The sequence below is a fragment of the Schistocerca nitens genome, chromosome 8 (genome assembly GCF_023898315.1).
Source record: "Schistocerca nitens isolate TAMUIC-IGC-003100 chromosome 8, iqSchNite1.1, whole genome shotgun sequence".
In the NCBI taxonomy this organism is placed as follows: Eukaryota; Metazoa; Arthropoda; class Insecta; order Orthoptera; family Acrididae; genus Schistocerca; species Schistocerca nitens.
In genome coordinates this window covers 486,976,423-486,995,582 of record NC_064621.1, presented here as the reverse complement: position 1 = coordinate 486,995,582, position 19,160 = coordinate 486,976,423, and the positions used below count along the sequence as shown (strand labels likewise).

General features: G+C 41.4%; 1 protein-coding gene across 2 annotated transcripts in view; it reads left to right on the top strand.

Annotated features, from left to right (window-relative positions):
- Nucleotides 1-19,160, top strand: part of LOC126199383 (transmembrane protein 131) — a 385,780-nt gene that overhangs the window by 76,466 nt on the left and 290,154 nt on the right. For both annotated transcript variants that reach the window (XM_049936301.1, XM_049936300.1), the window contains exons 3-5: nt 1,159-1,184; nt 15,139-15,222; nt 16,548-16,671. In XM_049936301.1, coding sequence (XP_049792258.1) covers nt 1,159-1,184; nt 15,139-15,222; nt 16,548-16,671 — 234 coding nt within the window. The remainder of the gene's footprint in view (nt 1-1,158; nt 1,185-15,138; nt 15,223-16,547; nt 16,672-19,160) is intronic.

Genomic DNA, 19,160 nt, shown 5'->3' with positions numbered 1-19,160 from the left:
GTATCCAACACTCTCTCCTGGGCCATGCCTGAAGTTACTTTTACATCTAATGATGACTTTCCAAGAAAGATAACATGGTGCATCTTCCTTAACGAGAACTCCTCAATCAAGTCATAAATTTTGTTTGATACTCCTTACAGTCAATGCTTTGTTAATAAATGTTCATTTGGTACAGATTGAAATGAGTGAAATGCTTTTTGGAAGCCAAGATAAACTGCATCATACTTGATTGTCTTGATTTGCAGCTTTCAGAATATTGTCTATGGGAAAAGTGACCTTGCTGCTTACAAAACCAACACAACTGTTTTTTCCAACATGCAGTAACTCACCTTTGTAAAACATCACCATGTAATAGTAATTCCAAACGTTCTTCTTCTGTGTCTTGAATACAAATAAAATTTTGGTGCCTTATTCACTTATCTGTTTTGGTTGGAAATTCTTTGACCTTCCCAGAGGTATGCATTACCATAGCAGAGGCATCCTTGTCTTTGTCTCCTCATTCCACAGTAATGGTCAGCCCAGTGTAATATGTAAAATAACTTTTACAAATATGACACTACGCTGGATTTATTAATTTTTACACTCTCGTTTCAGAATATACTGCTACACTCCCCACTCATTTTGTATTTGAGGTGTAATTAACTTTGTTTGCAACTTTTTTTAAAAAGCTTTGGAAAGCCAGTATCTGCAATCTGCTCTTGTCAGAGTTCAAACATGGTGGCAAATAGGCTGCTGTGTTGACAGTCATGAGCTCCATGAGTCAGTGGAAATATATTGTGTTTCAAACCCAGTTCTAAACTACTGGTCACTAAAAGCTCCTCATATTAAACCAGATACTCTTGTAACAGCTTATTCTTGGAGCTCAGATTTAACCCATTTGGCTTTTTTGTATTGGATTAAAAAGCCTTACTCCAATACAGGAGGTAATGATATTACAAAAATTGTTAGGATAATTTTGTTGTTAACATTTGGAACTGCATATAGTTAAAATATACCTCGCACAGTTCACTCCTTAGTTACACCTTTTTTCCCTTCCAGAATGAAGAGTTTTGTCAAATCATTTGGTAAAATTATCTTTGTTAGGTTTATTAATGGCACTTAGATGATATTTTGTGTTGTGGTTGCTGTGTTGTGATTTATTTTTTCATTTTGTTTCAGGAGCTGTCAAGTGTTTCAATGGGAAGGTGAGGAACTTCAGTAGGCACTCATAGAAACTGTTTTCTACTGGTGTATAATTTTGTAATATATTATCAGCAGCAGACTGCGACTGTGGTTCCCCGTAGTATTAGTGTATATCTGCTTGATTAAAAGTATATTTTTGAGAATTTACTGATGCTTTTGATTGTCATGAATAATGTGTTAATAGTAAATCGATGGATGTAATCTACAGTTCTGTATTCTGTAAACTTTGGCAGAAATAACTCTCTCAAAACATCATTTCCTCTTGATGGCTGTATAGTTACACATGTAATTAATGCAATATTTCCACCTTTTTCCTCTCAACAACCAGTTTTTTCTAAGGAAGTGTTTGGTAGTAACAATCACAACTCAGTGTTGCAACCAGTCCGTGTATGGTGTGTCAGGTACACATATGGTAGTAGACCCACTGACCACAAAGGGATCACACAGTAGATGCCAGAGCTGTCAGCTCCTTGTGCATGCCAAGGAGTAGCTGTCTGTCTATTCGGGGGCACTGGGACCTTGAGCACTGGCCATCATGGTAGATGTCGTGTGATCTGGTTGGGCAGTGCCTGTGAGAAGAGATCTCGTTTGAAGTAGACAGCACCATAGTCGATAGTTAATGTAATGAAATGACTAAAATTATCAGCTGGTGGCCATGAGCATGTGACGGTCTCTTAATATAGACTACCATTCAGTGGAGATTGTTATGACCCTAGGAACTTTCCCTCCTTGGCTATACCATGGGAGGAAAACAAAACCAAGCAAGTTGCAGAAACTTAATCTCCTCCATTCCTGGTTTGTACCTGAAAAGACGGAGGGTCTTTTCTCACTAATTAGCCAATGTTCTTCATGGAGAATATTGAAAATGTATATGGTGAACTCTCCTCCCTTAGTAAATTATGAGGTCGTTCGAGCTTATTTAAGGCAGCAAATCCTACTGAGTCCCAGGTGTTACTCTCTTGTAATCAACTTGGTAATGCACCTGCTAACATAACACTCCATCCTATAAGAACCTAAGCATGGTACAGGAATTAATTTTCCACTTGGACATAACACTGCAGATGGGTCAAGAACTAAGCGAATGCTTTGAGAGGTGAGGGATCAACTTCCTACATCATGTATATAGAGGCACACCAGACAACAAAGTTGACACTGGTGCATTCCTCCTTGCTTTTGAGGGAGAGTTTACCACTGTAGTGTGAAACTGTATTTCACATCCTCAATGCAGTGCTTTAAATGCCAGGACTTTGGGCACTTGTCGTCTTTAGTGAACACACAACCTGATTTATGGCTGGCCACTTTACAAATATTCACCATGCACGCTACCACCTGTTTCTGTTGGTTGCAGGGACAACCACTCCTTGATTCCTGAAGTGTGCTACTCTTATCAAGAAAAACAGAATCCAGAAACTGAAGGTCATAGATTACCTTTCATATTTTGAAGCTCAGGAAAAATATAATTGCTTGTACCCAGTCTAAATGATATTGACATTTGGGAGTACTGTTGCTAGGTTGAAGGCAGTACCCGGTGTATTTACTCTCTCGATGTCGACTTCCGGTAGTCACACAAATAAACTTGACCATGTAACAATACCAGCGAAGGAAAGTTGCTACTCACCATATAGCGGAGATGCCGAGTCGCGATAGGCACAATAAAAAGATTCACACACACATAGCTTTTGGCCATTAAGGCCTTTGTCAGCAGTAGACACACATACACACACGCACACACACACACACACACACACACACACACACACACACACTCAAGCAAACGCAACTTGCACACACGTCTGCAGTCTCAGAGAGCTGAGAGAGTGTAGTTTCTTTTTATTGTGCCTATCGCAACTCAGCATCCATCCTGGATTTTCCATTATTTGATTAAACTTGGATACAATAGTCCCTCCCTTTTGTGGTTCCTGCGGCACCATCTTCGGGAACCCCTTCCCACATCTGGCTGCAGAAGCATATACTGTCTCTGGTATCTACCAATGACAGGACCGTCTTTTGGTGCAAATCCTCTTCTCAGAATTATACAGAGCAGCAACCCATCACCAGCCAATGGTTGAAGGAGTCACGGTATGTGGTTCTCACCAGGGCTGCCCACTCTTCTTCCGTTCCTACACCCACAGCAGATAAGTCCTCACATGGTTCTTAACTGCTGAAAGCTGTGAGACAGAAAAAGAAGAAATCTCGGGTGAAGACTGCTCTGGTAACCCTGGAGGTGCCAGGCATCGGACGCTGAACTGTTGTTTGTTGATGTTCCATACCCACCAGTGACAGGCTGTGAACATGGGGCGAGACCTGTGCTGCTGGCTGTTTCACACCTAATGAGGACATCCACACCATATTGATCCAATGGAACTGCGATGGATATTACTGTCACCTGCCAGAACTACAAGAAGTTACTTCCTGTTGTTCTGTGATCTGTGTTGTTCCCCAAGAAACACACTTCACTGAAGACCATTGTGCTACTTATGAGGTTACTCTGCATAAAGATTGGAACTGTGCTGGCACCGCACCACTGGAACTGCTATGTTTCTTTCTACGGGTCCACTCCACCTCCGGCTGGTACCATGTTTGAGCAAAGAATTGCAGCAGCTATTTAGGATCATTGAAGGACCCTGAAACATCTCAAGTGATATCTTTAACAGACTACCGTTATCACTTTTAACAGCTACATGCTAAGGTTTGCTGTCTAATTAGACACAGTAATGTGGAATGCTGGGTGCGCTATATTTCCTCATTGATGTAGGCCAAGCTCCTTACTTTGCTGGGCTCCAATGATCAACAGCTGTCGTAGATCTGCTTAATGTTGGTATATGCACAAGTGTATCAGTTCCTGCCAAACACATTTCAACCCACTTTGCTACTGCTTCAGGGTGCTCTTCTTACCCAGCCACCTTTTGAACTCATAAAAGAGAAGTTGAAAACCTCACCCTCTCCTTTACCCCCACCCGCACACCAAATTATATAAAGAACCTTTTACTGGCTGGAAACTGCTTCAGATTCTTGGCTTGCAACATGATATATCCTGAAGCCCTGATTTGATAATCAGATGATACAGTACCTGGATGATCCAACATCTGAATGTTACTCAAAGACACCATCTACTCAAGGTCTTAACCATATTTGACTAGGAGGTCTTTTCCCCTTGCAGTGACATTATAGTGTCATCATCCCAAGCCTTAAACCAGGCAAATTGTTGGGAACCATTAGGCAACAGAAAGTTAAACAATGGTAGTTTTCAGGAACAGAATGAGTCATTGTTAGGCAGGAACAACAAAGGAAACAAGCAACAATTACAGGTTACTCATGTTTTTAAGATTCTAGTTTAGACTGGTCAGTACTGTTGTGGAAAGTCAGTATGGAGGCAGAGGAGTGTACTGGTGGTGCTTTTGTTCAAACAAGTTGCAGTATTGGTAGAGCACAAGCATCTGAATGTCATAAAACAACATATGGAACAAAATGTGGCATTCGCTTTGTACTGTATGATCTGGATGAATCGGACCAAGATTTGTTGCTATGGAGATCCAGGATACACCCTGTGGGCACAAGAAGTACAGTTCCAGGAAACTTTAGTGTTTGTTATCATCATATGAAAGTGTTTCTGGATAAGTATTCTTTCTTACAAAGTAGTTGTTTTGATCCATTTCAGATTCATAAGAAGACAGTGAAGTGTAGCCTCAGAGAAATTTATATAAAATCAGTATTGAAAGTGAATCGGTGCGTGGGACTTAACATTATACCAGGACAAAAGTTATGTTCCAGGTGGTGACTGCTCTTGGTTTGTCTCCCATGAAGACACACAAAGTTGGGAAAAGAGACAGGCCCAGCTATGGTAGAAGAAAACTACAAGAAGCACAAATGGAATTAAAACACAAAATAGCTGATACGCTGATGGTGGAAGAGGAAGAACTATCTGCTCCAAAGGAACAGAAATGCTCTGATTTGGACAAAATTGTGCATGATTTGAAGAAAAAAAAATGTGCCATATCCACACACCAGAAAAAAGTTTGCTATTCTTACCCTTGCACCTTCCAGCTGGTCTATTGACTACACTGCAAAGGAATTCAATGTTTCTACATATATGGTAAAGCAAGCTAGGAAAATAAAAGCAACCCAAGGAGTGAAACTTCCTGGCAGATTAAAACTGTGTGCCCAACTGAGACTCGAACTCGGGACCTTTGCCTTTCGCGGGCAAGTGCTCTACCAACTGAGCTACCCAAGCACGACTCACGCCCCGTCCTCACAGCTTTACTTCTGCCAGTACCTTGCCTCTTACCTTCCAAACTTTACATAAACTCTCCTGCGAACCTTGCAGAACTAGCACTCCTGAAAGAAAGGATATTGCAGAGACATGGCTTAGTCACAGCCTGGTGGATGTTTCCAGAATGAGATTTTCACTCTGCAGCGGAGTGTGCACTGATATGAAACTTCCTGGCAGATTAAAACTGTGTGCCGGACGGAGACTCGAACTCGGGACCTTTGCCTTTCATGGGCAAGTGCTCTACCAACTGCATTACAAAGGTGCAATGAAGCTGATAGTGTGTGACATCAGTTCCTACGAGTGCATGATACACAGGTGTGAAAAGTGTCCTGGTAAGGCAAATCTTGCAGAACACATGAATAACAAACTGTATGATGAACTCCTTATGGATGACGATGAACTTGTTTCTTATAAACAATGGACATACATGGATTGCACAAGTCTTGAAAAAAAGCAAAGTACAGTGGAAGATTTTGTTGAAATGCGTTTTTAAAAAAATGGACAAACTGACCACACACATCTTCACAGCAACAGCACAATCGGCTTATTTCCAGTTTTGTAAGGATAATTTGAAACAAGATGAAATTATAGTAATACTAGACTTTTCTGAAAATTATGCATTTATAGTTCAAGATGTCATCCAAGGATATCATTGGGACAACAGTCAAGCAACTCTCCAGCCATTTGCGATTTACTATAGAGGTGAATCAAGTGATGTGTCTGTCATGAACCTGTGCATTTTTAGTGACTGTTTAATTCATGATGCCATTGCAGTTCATGCTCACATTCGCACTGTCATGGCATATGTGAAAAACAAGCTGCCTCACATACATTTTCCGAAATACTTCAGTGATGGGGCAGCTAGTCAGTACAAAAACTGTAAAAATCTCAAAAATTTATGCATGCATTACCATGATTTTCAGATTCACGCACAATGGAATTTTTTCGTAACAAGTCATGGTAAAAATGTGTGTGATGGTATTGGTGCTACCGTTAAGCGCATGGCATCATGAGCTAGTCTGCAGCACCCTACAGAAGATTGCATTCGAACACGTCTTCAATTATTTACGTGGGTACAGAAAAATATCTCTTGCATACGATCATTCTATGTTTCGAAAGATGAGGTGAAATCAGTCGAAGAGTTGCTAAAAATCAGACTAGAACACGTTAAAACTGTTGCAGGCACAAGGAGCCATCATCACTTCTCTCCAGTGGACTCAGAATTTGCAGATGAGCAGACTGTCCGGTTATAACTATAGGTTCATGCACAACATGTGTCTTCACAGTGTGTGTGACTCAGGATTCAGAAGCAAAAGCAGCAACATACAACCAGGTTGCTATGTTATTGCTGCTTATGATGACAAATGGTACTTAGGATGTGTTGCAGAGTGCTGTGAAGCAGAAGGTGATGTGTTTGTGAACTTCATGGCACCAGTAGGACCAGCAAGATCATTTCATTGGCCACGTTTGGCAGACAGGTGTTGGATTCCTTTTGAACATATTCTTATGACAGTTCCAGTTCCTACCACAGTGTCAGGATGACAGTACAATTTGCCACTCAATGTAAAAGCAGTTAAGGTGCAGTAAACATTAACGATAGGTTGTGTTAATCTGTCTATATGTTGTTGCTTAGTGATTAAATAGTTGTGGGAGGGGATAAGAATAGGCAGAACAGTTTACGATATGTTTTTACAAAATTGTGTTGTGGAACAATGGCCTCATCACCAAATACATATTTGAACTTCCATTGTACACAAATGTCTTGCAATAACATGCTGAAATTTTGAGATACATATCATTATGGTCTACTTATGCAGTGTGTGAAATTTGGCTTGGATATCACTTGTCCCTTTTGTGCTACCACACTTTGAAAATCCATATTTTTCAGGTAATTTTTCAAATTTTTGTATTTTCATGTGCATGTAACTCAGTTTTTGCGACTGACATGGGCGTGATGAGTTCTATGTGTGTTTAGGCCACATTAAACTTGCCACAAAAAATTTATACCCTTTTTGATTGAATTATATTTGGCATAGAGGGCACCTACAATATGTACCTTTTAATGTATTATGTTTTTTTTTAATCACATTTTGGAATTTTTCATTTTCCCTCAGAAATATGTTGTTGGTGTTTTGATTCATAGAGTGTGTTCTCTAAATGCATGTTACTGGGCTGTAAAAATTTCACTGGACTGTGCGGAATAGTTCCTAAGTTATTAAGACCTGAAATTGGATCTGAAGATAGATTGCCAGATGCGGGTTTCAGTTTCTGGGTCATGCCACCTTCTTTCACAAGTCATAATCATGGAACTAATTGGCAGGGGAAACTAATACTTTGTACACGAGTGTTCCACACATGGTAGAATTAGTGTACTGAATTTCAGTCAAATCTGAGACTATGAACTGGACCCCTTCCTGGAGCCCCTGGTTGAACTGACATGGAATGACCCTATAGTAAATTTTTAGGTATACATCATAGTAATATTTCACTTTTATGTGCATGAACAGATAACTTGAAATTAGAAAGAAAACAAACAATTACGATAATTGGAAAGTTGACATATTGGTATGATATACTAGAGCAGTTAATGAAGTACTGAACTTTGCATCACAATAAATATGATAATCAGTCACACATGCAAACTATACTACTAATTATGAACAACACCGATATTTATGCAGAATAAACTATTAATTTACTTTGATGCCAGAAAAGACCATTTCTGAAGAAACTTAATACTTTAGTTCCAAACTTCAATTAGCAATCAAAATACTTTGTGATAATGGGTTGTAAAGAACAATCATAAAAGATGCAAGTTGTTTGCGCTTTGTTTATTCTTGGATTGCAGAACATCAACAAAAAAAGTTATCGAGGAACTGCAGTTTTCAATCACATAGGACTTAGCTGTATTGTTGCTGTAGATATCGTGTTTGGGTGGCGGATAAACAATTTTCATATTCTCCATCATTCCTTCTGTTGCAGTGCTATGTTAATTATTGGATAGGGGCCCTTCTCTTCTTCTGGCATCTCCCTATATAGCCACACAGGTATTTTTCCACATGCTTTTCCTCAGTCATCACAAATGCACACAGCTGCACCCAAAGCTAACGTGACTACGTACTACCACTGATTCTATTACTTGATGCTGTTACGGGAAATAAAGTCTCTCCTAATGAGTGTATTTCTCTTATGCGCACAATAAAATGTACTTTGTTTCTTTCTATTACACATTCTACTTTTCTGTGTTGTTTAACTTTTGAAAGAGTTGGACACAATAATAATAATAATAATAATAATAATAGCAAATACTTAATTGCTGAGACAGAAAAATGACAATTTTTATGCAAATGGTTCCCTATACAGGTGGCATTACTTGTTACATCTACAGAATGTTGGCACATACTTTGAAGTATCTCAATGTGGACAGTTAACTGAAATTAACAAATATGGAAATGAAAATTATGTTGTGTCTTTATGTTTCCAAATTAAGCATCTTTAAATATATGTTACTTTCTTAACTGATCCATTATACATGCCCCTCTAGTTCAGCTCAGCACAAGTTTCCAACTGAAAACTGGTTGAAGTGCCTCAGACAGGGCATAAGTGTTACAAAGATGTAAGAGATGCACCTAGATATGTGTATCTGTCTGTTTACCTTTGATTTGTTTGCATAAAGTAAGTTTTTTCAGCAGTGAAACAGATGACTCTAGTATCATACTTTGCTTCCCTTTAATCAAACCTAGATGCAGACATGAATCTTAGCACGACAGCATGAATAAGTGTGCCAAAAAGAGTCTGCAGCAAAGAATTGCAGCAATGACTCTGAACAATGAATCCGATTGTAGGCCTGCTAAGGTTTACCAGAGGAGTGCTGTAATGAGCTACACATCTAGATCAGGCATGTTTCTTTCTGTTTCATTTTCTTTTAATAGAGCCTTTTGGATATGATCCACTCAGCCTTCCTGCAATACATGACATGCTACAAATTGAAAGACATATCCACTGAATCACGTATGTTATTTATATTGATTGTAAACAAATTAATTAAATGATGGTGTGCCCTCAATGTTGCCATTATATGTCACTCCAAACATCAATTACATATGGAATAGGGAACATTCATGCCTGCTAAGAAGATTACATAAACTTGTTCTCAGAACTTTAAGCACAGCAGTATGAAGTGGCCCATAAACAAATTCACTACTATACCAGCAAGTCGATCGGCCATAGACACTTACTTAGTGCTACCCATGCAAAGTTGGGGGGGTGGGGTTGCTGGTTTCATGTATTTCCCAGATTCTATTTAATTGAAAAATTTGTAGTAATAATTTAATATTGCAGTGCTGAACGTGGTATATTAAAAAGAGTAGTACAGACTGAACTGAAACAGCACTGATCTTTTAGTGTTTTACAGGTGCCCATAGAAATGCTTATCTGTTTATGTTGTAAGGCGAACATTAATATCATTACTACATAGTGGAATATTTAATTGTTTAACCTGATCAGATGACCATCAGGACATCTCTTACATTGGACCAAGGTTTCTGTTATAACGTCAAGTTTAACACATATATTTCAGAACGACACAACACATATAAGTCACAGAGTAAGTTGACAAGCAAGACATGTGTACACGTTAGCATTCGAATGAGCACTGAGTCCCAGTCTAGCAGCCGCTGCTCGGCTGGCCGCTTAGGTGGCGCAGCTGCTGCATGGCTGGCAGACAGCGCCGCACGTAGGGGACGCGCGTAATTGCGCGGCGGCGCTTTGAATGATCGGCGAGTCACAACACTTTTCCCCCCTTTGAAATTGTTGCACTGGTCTTGATGGAGGTGTCTTGGAGATGGCTAACGTCCATTGGCGTTGTTTGACTCGCCGTAAAGTCTCGAGGAGGAGGCTTCCCGTACGGACGGAAGTGTCCCCGATGATAACGGATCGAGATGACAGGAGACGTAGGGGTCGAATCTGCTGGGGCCCCATGCACCACTCTGCCCATTGCGGCAAGTCCAGTCGATATGACAGGAGACATGGGCGATGTTTCGACGTCCGTTGGAGGAGGAGGCGAGTAGATTTGCTCTGACAGAGGATGGTCATCCGGTTCCTGCATGGGCACGTCTTCTGGTGGCATCCGTTCTTGTGCTGGCATTGCGATGACAGTGAGAGGGCTGCGTTGTGAGTATTGAGAGATGCCAAGATCTCGAGCATCAGGTAGAGCTGAAGGTGGTGTAGCGGCATTCATAACAGCGTTGCCAGCACACGAGGCCGAAGCTGGTCCGAATGACGCACTGCAACACCCGTGTCCATCTGGATTTCATACAGGTGTCTGCCACGGTGTCGTAAGATGCAGCCCGGGCTCCATTTTGGTCGCCCGCCATATCCCCGTACCCAGACGAGGTCGTCGGCAGTGAACCGGCCAAGTGAAGGCACCCGCGGCCGTGAGGTGGAAGGCCGCAGAAGATGAAGTAGCGTGCGGGGCTGTCGGCCATGTAAGAGCTCAGCCGGGCTGTGGTCGCCCATGCGGGTGAAATGGTAAGACGCCAGGAACTGGAGAAGCGCATCATCTGCAGCAGAAATAGTCAGAAGTTTCTGCACCTGAGCCTTAAATGTGCGGACCATTCGTTCAGCCTCACCGTTTGATTGTGGATGGAACGGCGGGGCCGTGACATGCATAACGCCGTGACGAGCACAAAAATCTGCAAATTGCGGACCATTATCAGTAACAAGAGTAGAGGGGAGGCCTTCAAAAAGAAAAAACGCGGGTGAGAGCACTTGTGGTTGCTGCGGTGGTAGGCGACGTGCAACGGACAATGAAAGGAAAGTTAGAGTAGGCGTCAATTACGACGAGCCAATAAGTACCTAATAAAGGTCCCGCAAAGTCAGCATGAATGTGCTCCCAGGGCTTCTGAGGTGAAGGCCACGGCGACAAAGATGACTTCGGGCAGCGGCCTGTGACGCACAAGGGCCGCAGGCAGCGATCATGTGTGCTATTTCAGAGTCGATGCCAGGCCAGTACACATGACGGCGCGCCAGAGATTTTGTGCGAGACACACCCCAGTGCCCTTGGTGAAGGAGGCGCAAGACCGAAGCACGCAAAGATGCAGGTACCACAACACGCGGCGAAGCATTGTCAGTGGAAAGGAGAATAACACCATCCCTAGCCGTGAGGCGGTAACGCAAAGCATAGTAGTTCCGCAACAGATCAGAAGTCTTAGCGGACGGGCGATCTGGCCAACCCTTCTGAATACAGCATAAAACCCGGGAGAGGGTAGGGTCAGAACCCGTAGCAGCCGCAAGCCTGTCCCCAGTGATGGGGAACCCGTCCAGAACCCGCTGCTTGGCAACATCCAGGTGGAAACATAAAAGTTCGTCCCTATCGAATGCCAGATCAGGACCCATGGGAAAGCGAGACAGAGCATCAGCATTTGCATGTTGAGCCGTTGGCCAGAAGTGAATCTCATAATTGAGACGAGACAAGTAAAGAGCCGAACGCTGGAGGCAGTGTGCAGCCTTGTCGGGAAGTGGCGTTGATGGATGAAACAAGGAAACAAGTGGTTTGTGATCTGTAACAAGATCAAATTTTGAGCCATAGAGAAAAACACCAAACTTATGAAGAACATAAATAATGGCCAAAGCTTCTTTCTCAATTTGAGAATACTTTTGTTGGGCATCTGTGAGCGTTTTGGAGGCATAACCAATGGGTTGTTCCGAACCGTCAGAAAAACGGTGCGCAAGGACTGCACCGACCCCGTATTGAGAGGCGTATGTGGCAAGAATAAGATGTTGCCAGGTCGATAAGTAGCCAGGCACGGGGCCTGTTTCAGCATAGTCTTCAATTTCTGGAAAGCCGCATCGCATGACGCGGACCAGTGAAAAGGCACGTTTTTATGCAACAGGCGATGCAACAGCTGAGCCACCGAATCCGCAGACGGTAAAAACTTGTGATAGTATGCTATTTTCCCCAAGAAGGCCTGCAGTTCCTTAACAGATGTAGGGCGAGGAAGGGCATTGATCGCAGCGATAGTTTGCTGAAGCGGACGAATACCATCCCGAGAGAGTTGAAACCCCAAGTACGTGATAGATGCCTGAAAAAATTGTGATTTCTGAAGATTACACTTAAGACTGGCAGTCTGTAAGACATGAAAAAGTGTGCGGAGATTTTGAAGATGTTCTTCAGTGGTGGAGCCAGTGACAACGATGTCGTCCATGTAATTGATACATCCAGGGCCAGGGAGCAATAATTGTTCCAAGAATCGCTGAAAGAGAGCTGGGGCGCTAGCAACCCCGAATGGCAAGCGTTGGTATTGATAGAGGCTGAAAGTCGTGTTAAGAACCATAAACTGCCGGGAAGCAGCGTCGAGAGGAAGTTGATGATAAGCTTCTGACAGGTCAATTTTAGAAAAATACTGGCCTCCAGCAAGTTTAGTGAACAGTTCTTCAGGTCGGGGCATAGGGTGAGTGTCGATGAGGCATTGAGCATTTACTGTGGCTTTGAAATCGCCACAGAGACGAATATCACCATTTGGCTTAGAAATGACAACAACAGGAGAGGACCACTCACTGGAAGTGACAGGAAGCAAGGCCCCTGAAGTAGTGAGACGATCCAACTCCTGTTTTACCCGATCACGAAGGGCCACAGGAATGGGCCGAGCCCGAAAAAACTTAGGCCGAGCAGTGGGTTTGAGTGTGATATGAGCTTCAAAGTCGTTTGCACGGCCTAACCCAGGAGAAAAAAGGGATGAAAATGTCGTTGACAAGGAATCCGGTTGAGCATAAGGAATAGCATTAGAGACAATATTGACAGAGTCATCTATGGAGAACCCAAAAACGTGAAAGGCATCGAAACCAAAAAGATTTTCTGCGTTGCTCTGGTCGACCACAAATATGGGAACAGTGCGAACGACGGATTTGTAAGATACCTCAGCATGAAACTATCCCAAGATAGAAATCTTCTGTTTATTGTACGTCCGTAATTGCCGAGTGACAGGTGACACCCACCTACTGGCATGATTATTTCTCTCACATTATTCTTTTACTTGGGTGCAGCAGATAATCATTACATTTTTGGCCATCTCACTCCTACTATTATGATTCCTTCAGCTAGGAAATATTCTGTGCTCCGTAACTGCCTTCGACCTTAATTTGGGTTGGTTGTGGTAGGGGAAGGGTGTAGAGTCTATGCAGATGGGGTTTCTCTCACCACAGATGTGCCCTGAGAGACCCCTCATCTGCTCCGGCAGACATACTGGCCTGAACCATATACTTCTACTTCTCTTTAACTTATTTCATGGATCTTGCATCAATATTGCTTTCAAGGCACCGATTTCACAACTTCTAGATACTTTCATAATTTGATCAAATTTCTTGCTGACATCACTAACTACAGGTGAAGCCTCTTAACTGAGGGACTGATGCACTCACTGGTTAGTTCCTTAACTGCCAATCAACCAACCTACCAACAATTGTCAAGTGATTAGAAACTACTGTGGGTGGGGAGTTAGGAGCAGCTAAATCCTGACACTTCTCATGTGCTTCTTTGTTGCCTGCAAGACTACATGAACATAGAAATACAAGGTGTGATCAAAAAATATGGCGAATAATTTTATTAGAAATAAAGTAATAATCTCCTTCCAAGTACTATACTTTTTCATGTCCCCTCACTCTCATAATGTGCCACCCTCTGCCAGAGCAGCTGTCCATTCTTTACTTTTCCCTGCTCCTCTCCTTTTCTGCTCTCTGTTTTTTCTACCACACCACACCTCTCAACGTTGTGCCTGGTGATCTCGTCAGCCTGCCATCTAGTCCCTGCATGTCCCACCAGACAGTGCTTTTCTCTTCTCCAACCCATACTCTGCTGTCCCTCCCCCTTCCTCACCCCACTCCAGATTGCTATTCATGTGAGAGTAACATTCCAGTAAGAGTTACTGAAGGTAGCAGTCATGTGTGCATGAGGTGTGCTTGCTTTTGTGAATGTGTGTGTTTTCTTTGCTGAAGAAGGCTTTGGCCAAAGACTATAATGTGTAACAGTCTTTTTTTTTTGTGCCTGTCTACAACTCAGTGGGTCATCTTAACAGTGTGTACCAGTCTATCCTTTTCGTAATAAGGTTGATATTCCATCATGGAATTTCCTAAGAGATTCAGGTTGTATGTAAAGTACGCCAGCGGTAAGACGCAATCAATAACTTCATTGTATGGTAACAATGGTAATGATACCAGTGAGTGTCACTAAAGTGGAGTTACTAAATGCAGTTTTTTGAACTATTTAATTCACTAAAATAACTCTCTTCCTTATTTTTATTGGAATCCAGCCATTCATTGTCTCCAAGTGACCAAACTACAGGAACTCATCATTTGTTTTTATGACTTATTATTAATTTGTGCTGTATTTTTCTTGATGTGTTGTTTATGTGTTAGTGCAGCCTTAGTATGCTTTTAGGCATACACAATCAAACTGTATTAATGTACAGTGAAATATTATTGCTGGTGATACACCATTTATTTAATTTTTTTTATTTGATTCATTCATTATTTATTGTTAATTGTTGGACATCAGGGTAGCAGCATTCTGTTACACAAATAAGAATTTTTGAAGATAAATGACTTTCACTTTGCTTCTTATTTATTTAATTATACAATATATGTTGGTAATGTGTATATATGTAACATATTTGTTCTTCTTTTAATTTCAGGGTTCCCACTTTAGATGAACGCTCTATTTATAGTTCTCAGTTGCACTTGAAGTTTGAACCACCACATTTGGATTTTAAACAGAGGTTTGTGGAAAACAATACATGTAGAATAGTGTGAAAGTTTAAAAAGTATTATTTTTTGCCATTTTTCTGTATCATTTAAGGGAAATGATGCATTTAATCGATTACAAATATTGAATAGATTTGGTCATAGGTGTGCCGGGCTTTTACAAAGAGTACCAGGGAATTCTTGCAATTTGAAGCTCTGACTGACACATCACATCATCTTCCATTATATGGTTGCAAATTTCTACACATGCACTACAGCCCAGATCTTGGGTGCATTGTTTCCGTTAGCAATAGTCATAGAGAGTTCTCATTTGAAAAAGAAAACCGCTTTTTCTTGAGAGCTGATGGGAAATCACTGATGTGGGATGATGTCTATGGTGCTTGAAGAAGACTGTCCTCATCTGTGTACTGTATTCGGCTCAGGGGAGTGTATCTGTAGCCTTGCAGACTTCCTTACATCGACCTCTTTCATCATTAAGTAATAATAATAATGTTGCAGTACTAAAAAAATTGAAGGAGGGAGACTATGCCTGTCATATCAAGAGGTAAATGAACCTTCACAGTTATCCACTTGCTGTTCGTACTATTTTGCACGAACACACTGAGGCACCATTGTTCATTATGAGTACTACACTCCTAGAAGAACAGAGGGCTTATCATACCTCACAGTGTATTACTGTACCCATTTTTGTTGCCATGGATGATATCTTTGCTGGAAAGAGTTCTGTTACTTTCTGTTATGCAAAAAGTGAGGAATTTGTTTCATTGCACGTGTTTGAAATGAATTATGAATATTTTTTTTTAAAAAAAGAGAAAGAAAGAAAAAAAACTTAATTATGACATCTGCTTTTCTTATCACTCTTCCAGATTTATAGTGATAGAACAAATTTCATAAAAAGCCGAAGAGGTTAATTACTTTATCCAATGTGCCAGTTTTCTTAGAGGTGTATTACACTGTTTGTGAGAAAGCAGTGGAAAAAACTGTTGGTGTATATGAGTGAGGAAAGTGATATCAGAGAGGCTTGAAAACTTGGATTACTATTTTTAATTGTGATTTCTTTTGTGGAAGCAAGTTATATTGAGATGAATGGGTATATCAATCCTCGTACTCTTCAAAGGAGATGTACTGAAATGTGTTTTTGTCATTGTTGTGTTAAGGTAATTTTCAGTGTAATGTGTTAGTAAAGTATGAAATGTGAATTTTACTTCAAACAATAATTTTATTCAAAACACTGTTGTTTAAAAAAATTTTCCATACTTAAATAAGGATTTTATTCAACACAGTGCACATTAAAAAAATTATCCATGCTAACAGACTTTTTTTTCTATTTCTGATGCAGGTATCTGGGAATTCCACATCATGAAAAAGTCACTCTTTTTAATGTAAATAACAATAAAACAATACACATGTCTTCAATATCTGGAAATACTGTCCATTTTCATAGTTCATTTTTTGAGGACAAGGTAAGAATTTTAGAATCTTTAATCTTAAGGAATACTGAAAATTTGGAAGTCATTATATATTAAGCAGGGTGACATACAACTTTCTGATCTGCTAAAATAAAACCGCGGAGAGCAGGATTTAAAAATATGGAAGAAAACATTCATCTGCGCTAAAGATTTGATGTGTGTTTCCCATGCAATAGCTGATCAACTCTGCTTCAGTGTCACAATCATGTCATATTTTTAAGCCGGAAGCAGATGTTTCCCAACTATCTCACATCACAGTAGCTGCAGTTTTTACTTGTCTGTGTTTAGCTTAAACTTACTGAAGCATAAAAGTGTAAGTTAGGAACTAATATAGGAAAATACACTCATGCATTTTTTTGTTAACTGTGTAACTCATTTGTATAGTGTCAACTTGCAGATGGTGTACATTTGTTTGGTATCCTATTTTAAAGCCAGCATCTTTCATTGCCTGATTAAAATCCAGTGTTTTTCTCTGTGTGGTTGATGGCAATTTTAGTGGCCATGTTGTATATTACAGAGAGGATGTTGATAAATTTAAACTTCTTTGTGTATTGCCTGTCCCCTTTCTTGTGAAGTAGATAAATAAAGTGTTCCCAGAATGAGATTTTCACTCTGCAGTGGAATGTGCGCTGATATGAAACTTCCTGGCAGATCAAAACTGTGTGCCCGACCGAGACTCGAACTCGGGACCTTTGCCTTTCGCGGGCAAGTGCTCTACCATCTCAGCTACCGAAGCACAACTCACGCCCGGTCCTCACAGCTTTACTTCTGCCAGTATCTCGTCTCCTACCTTCCAAACTTTACAGAAGCTCTCCTGCGAACCTTGCAGAACTAGCACTCCTGAAAGAAAGGATACTGCAGAGACATGGCTTAGCCACAGCCTGGGGGATGTTTCAAGAATGAGATTTTCACTCTGCAGCGGAGTGTGCTCTGATATGAAACTTCCTGGCAGATCAAAACTGTGTGCCCGACCGAGACTTGAACTCGGGACCTTTGCCTTTCGCGGGCAAGTGCTCTACCATCTCAGCTACCGAAGCACGACTCACACCCGGTCCTCACAGCTTTACTTCTGCCAGTATCTCGTCTCCTACCTTCCAAACTTTACAGAAGCTCTCCTGCGGACCTTGCAGAACTAGCACTCCTGAAAGGAAGGATACTGCGGCTAAGCCATGTCTCCGCAGTATCCTTTCTTTCAGGAGTGCTAGTTCTGCAAGGTCCGCAGGAGAGCTTCTGTAAAGTTTGGAAGGTAGGAGACGAGATACTGGCAGAAGTAAAGCTGTGAGGACCGGGCGTGAGTCATGCTTGGGTAGCTCAGATGGTAGAGCACTTGCCCGCGAAAGGCAAAGGTCCCGAGTTTGAGTCTCGGTCGGGCACACAGTTTTGATCTGCCAGGAAGTTTCAAATAAAGTGTTATTTCACTTTTGGGTATTGCTTTAGTGCTCAGACAATCTGAAAATAATTTTACAGGTCCATTTTGTGCCGCAGCTGTTGTAATGTCATGATCTCCAGATGACTCTTGTTTTTTCATTTCTCAAGTGACTTCCTATCTGGCATTTTTCCAGATTGTATTATTTTCATTATTAATTGTGTTTCTAATTCATATCTTTAACTACACAGTCTTTTAAAGAAATCTTGGATTAATTGTGATATTTTCTCTATCTTTTTATTTACTGTTGAAAATCCAGGATGGAATGTAACAGTATTATGAGAATGAAAGTTTTCTACTTGCATATAGTGGAGATGCTGAGTTGCAGATAGGTACAACAAAAATATTTTCACACTTAAAGCTTTCTGCCAGTGGCCTTTGTCAACAATAGACATACATACTTGTGCAAACGCAACTCACAAACGTGACTGCAGTCTCAGGCAACTGAAACCACACTGCGAACAGCAGCACCAGAACATAATGGGAGTGGCGACTGGGTGGGGGAAATGGGGAGGCTGGGGTGGGGAGGGGTAGGGATAGTATGGTGGGGATGGCGGACAGTGAAGTGCTGCAGGTTGGGTGGTGGGCAGGGGAGGGGTGGGGAGGGGGAAGGGAAGTAGCAGAAAAGGAGAGAAATAGAGAGAAATAAAATAAATAAATAAAAAGACTGTGTGTGATGGTGGAATGATAACTGTGTAGTGCTGGAATGGGACCAGGTAAGGGGCTGGATGGGTGAGAACAGCAGCTAACGAAGATTGAGGCCAGGAGGGTTACGGAAACGTAGGACATATTGCAGGGAGAGTTCCCACCTGTGCAATTCAGAAAAACTGGTGTTGGTGGGAAGGATCCATATGGCACAGGCAGTGAAGCATTCATTGAAATGAAGGATATCATGTTTGGCACCATGTTCAGCAACAAAGTGGTCCAGTTGTTTCTTGGCGTGGGTCGTACTGAGGTATGAGTGAAATGCTCCTCTGTGGCCGGACAGTGGGGCTTTGGGAGTTGGTGGGAGACTGGAAATATAAGGCACGGGAGATTTGTGTTTGTATAAGGTTGG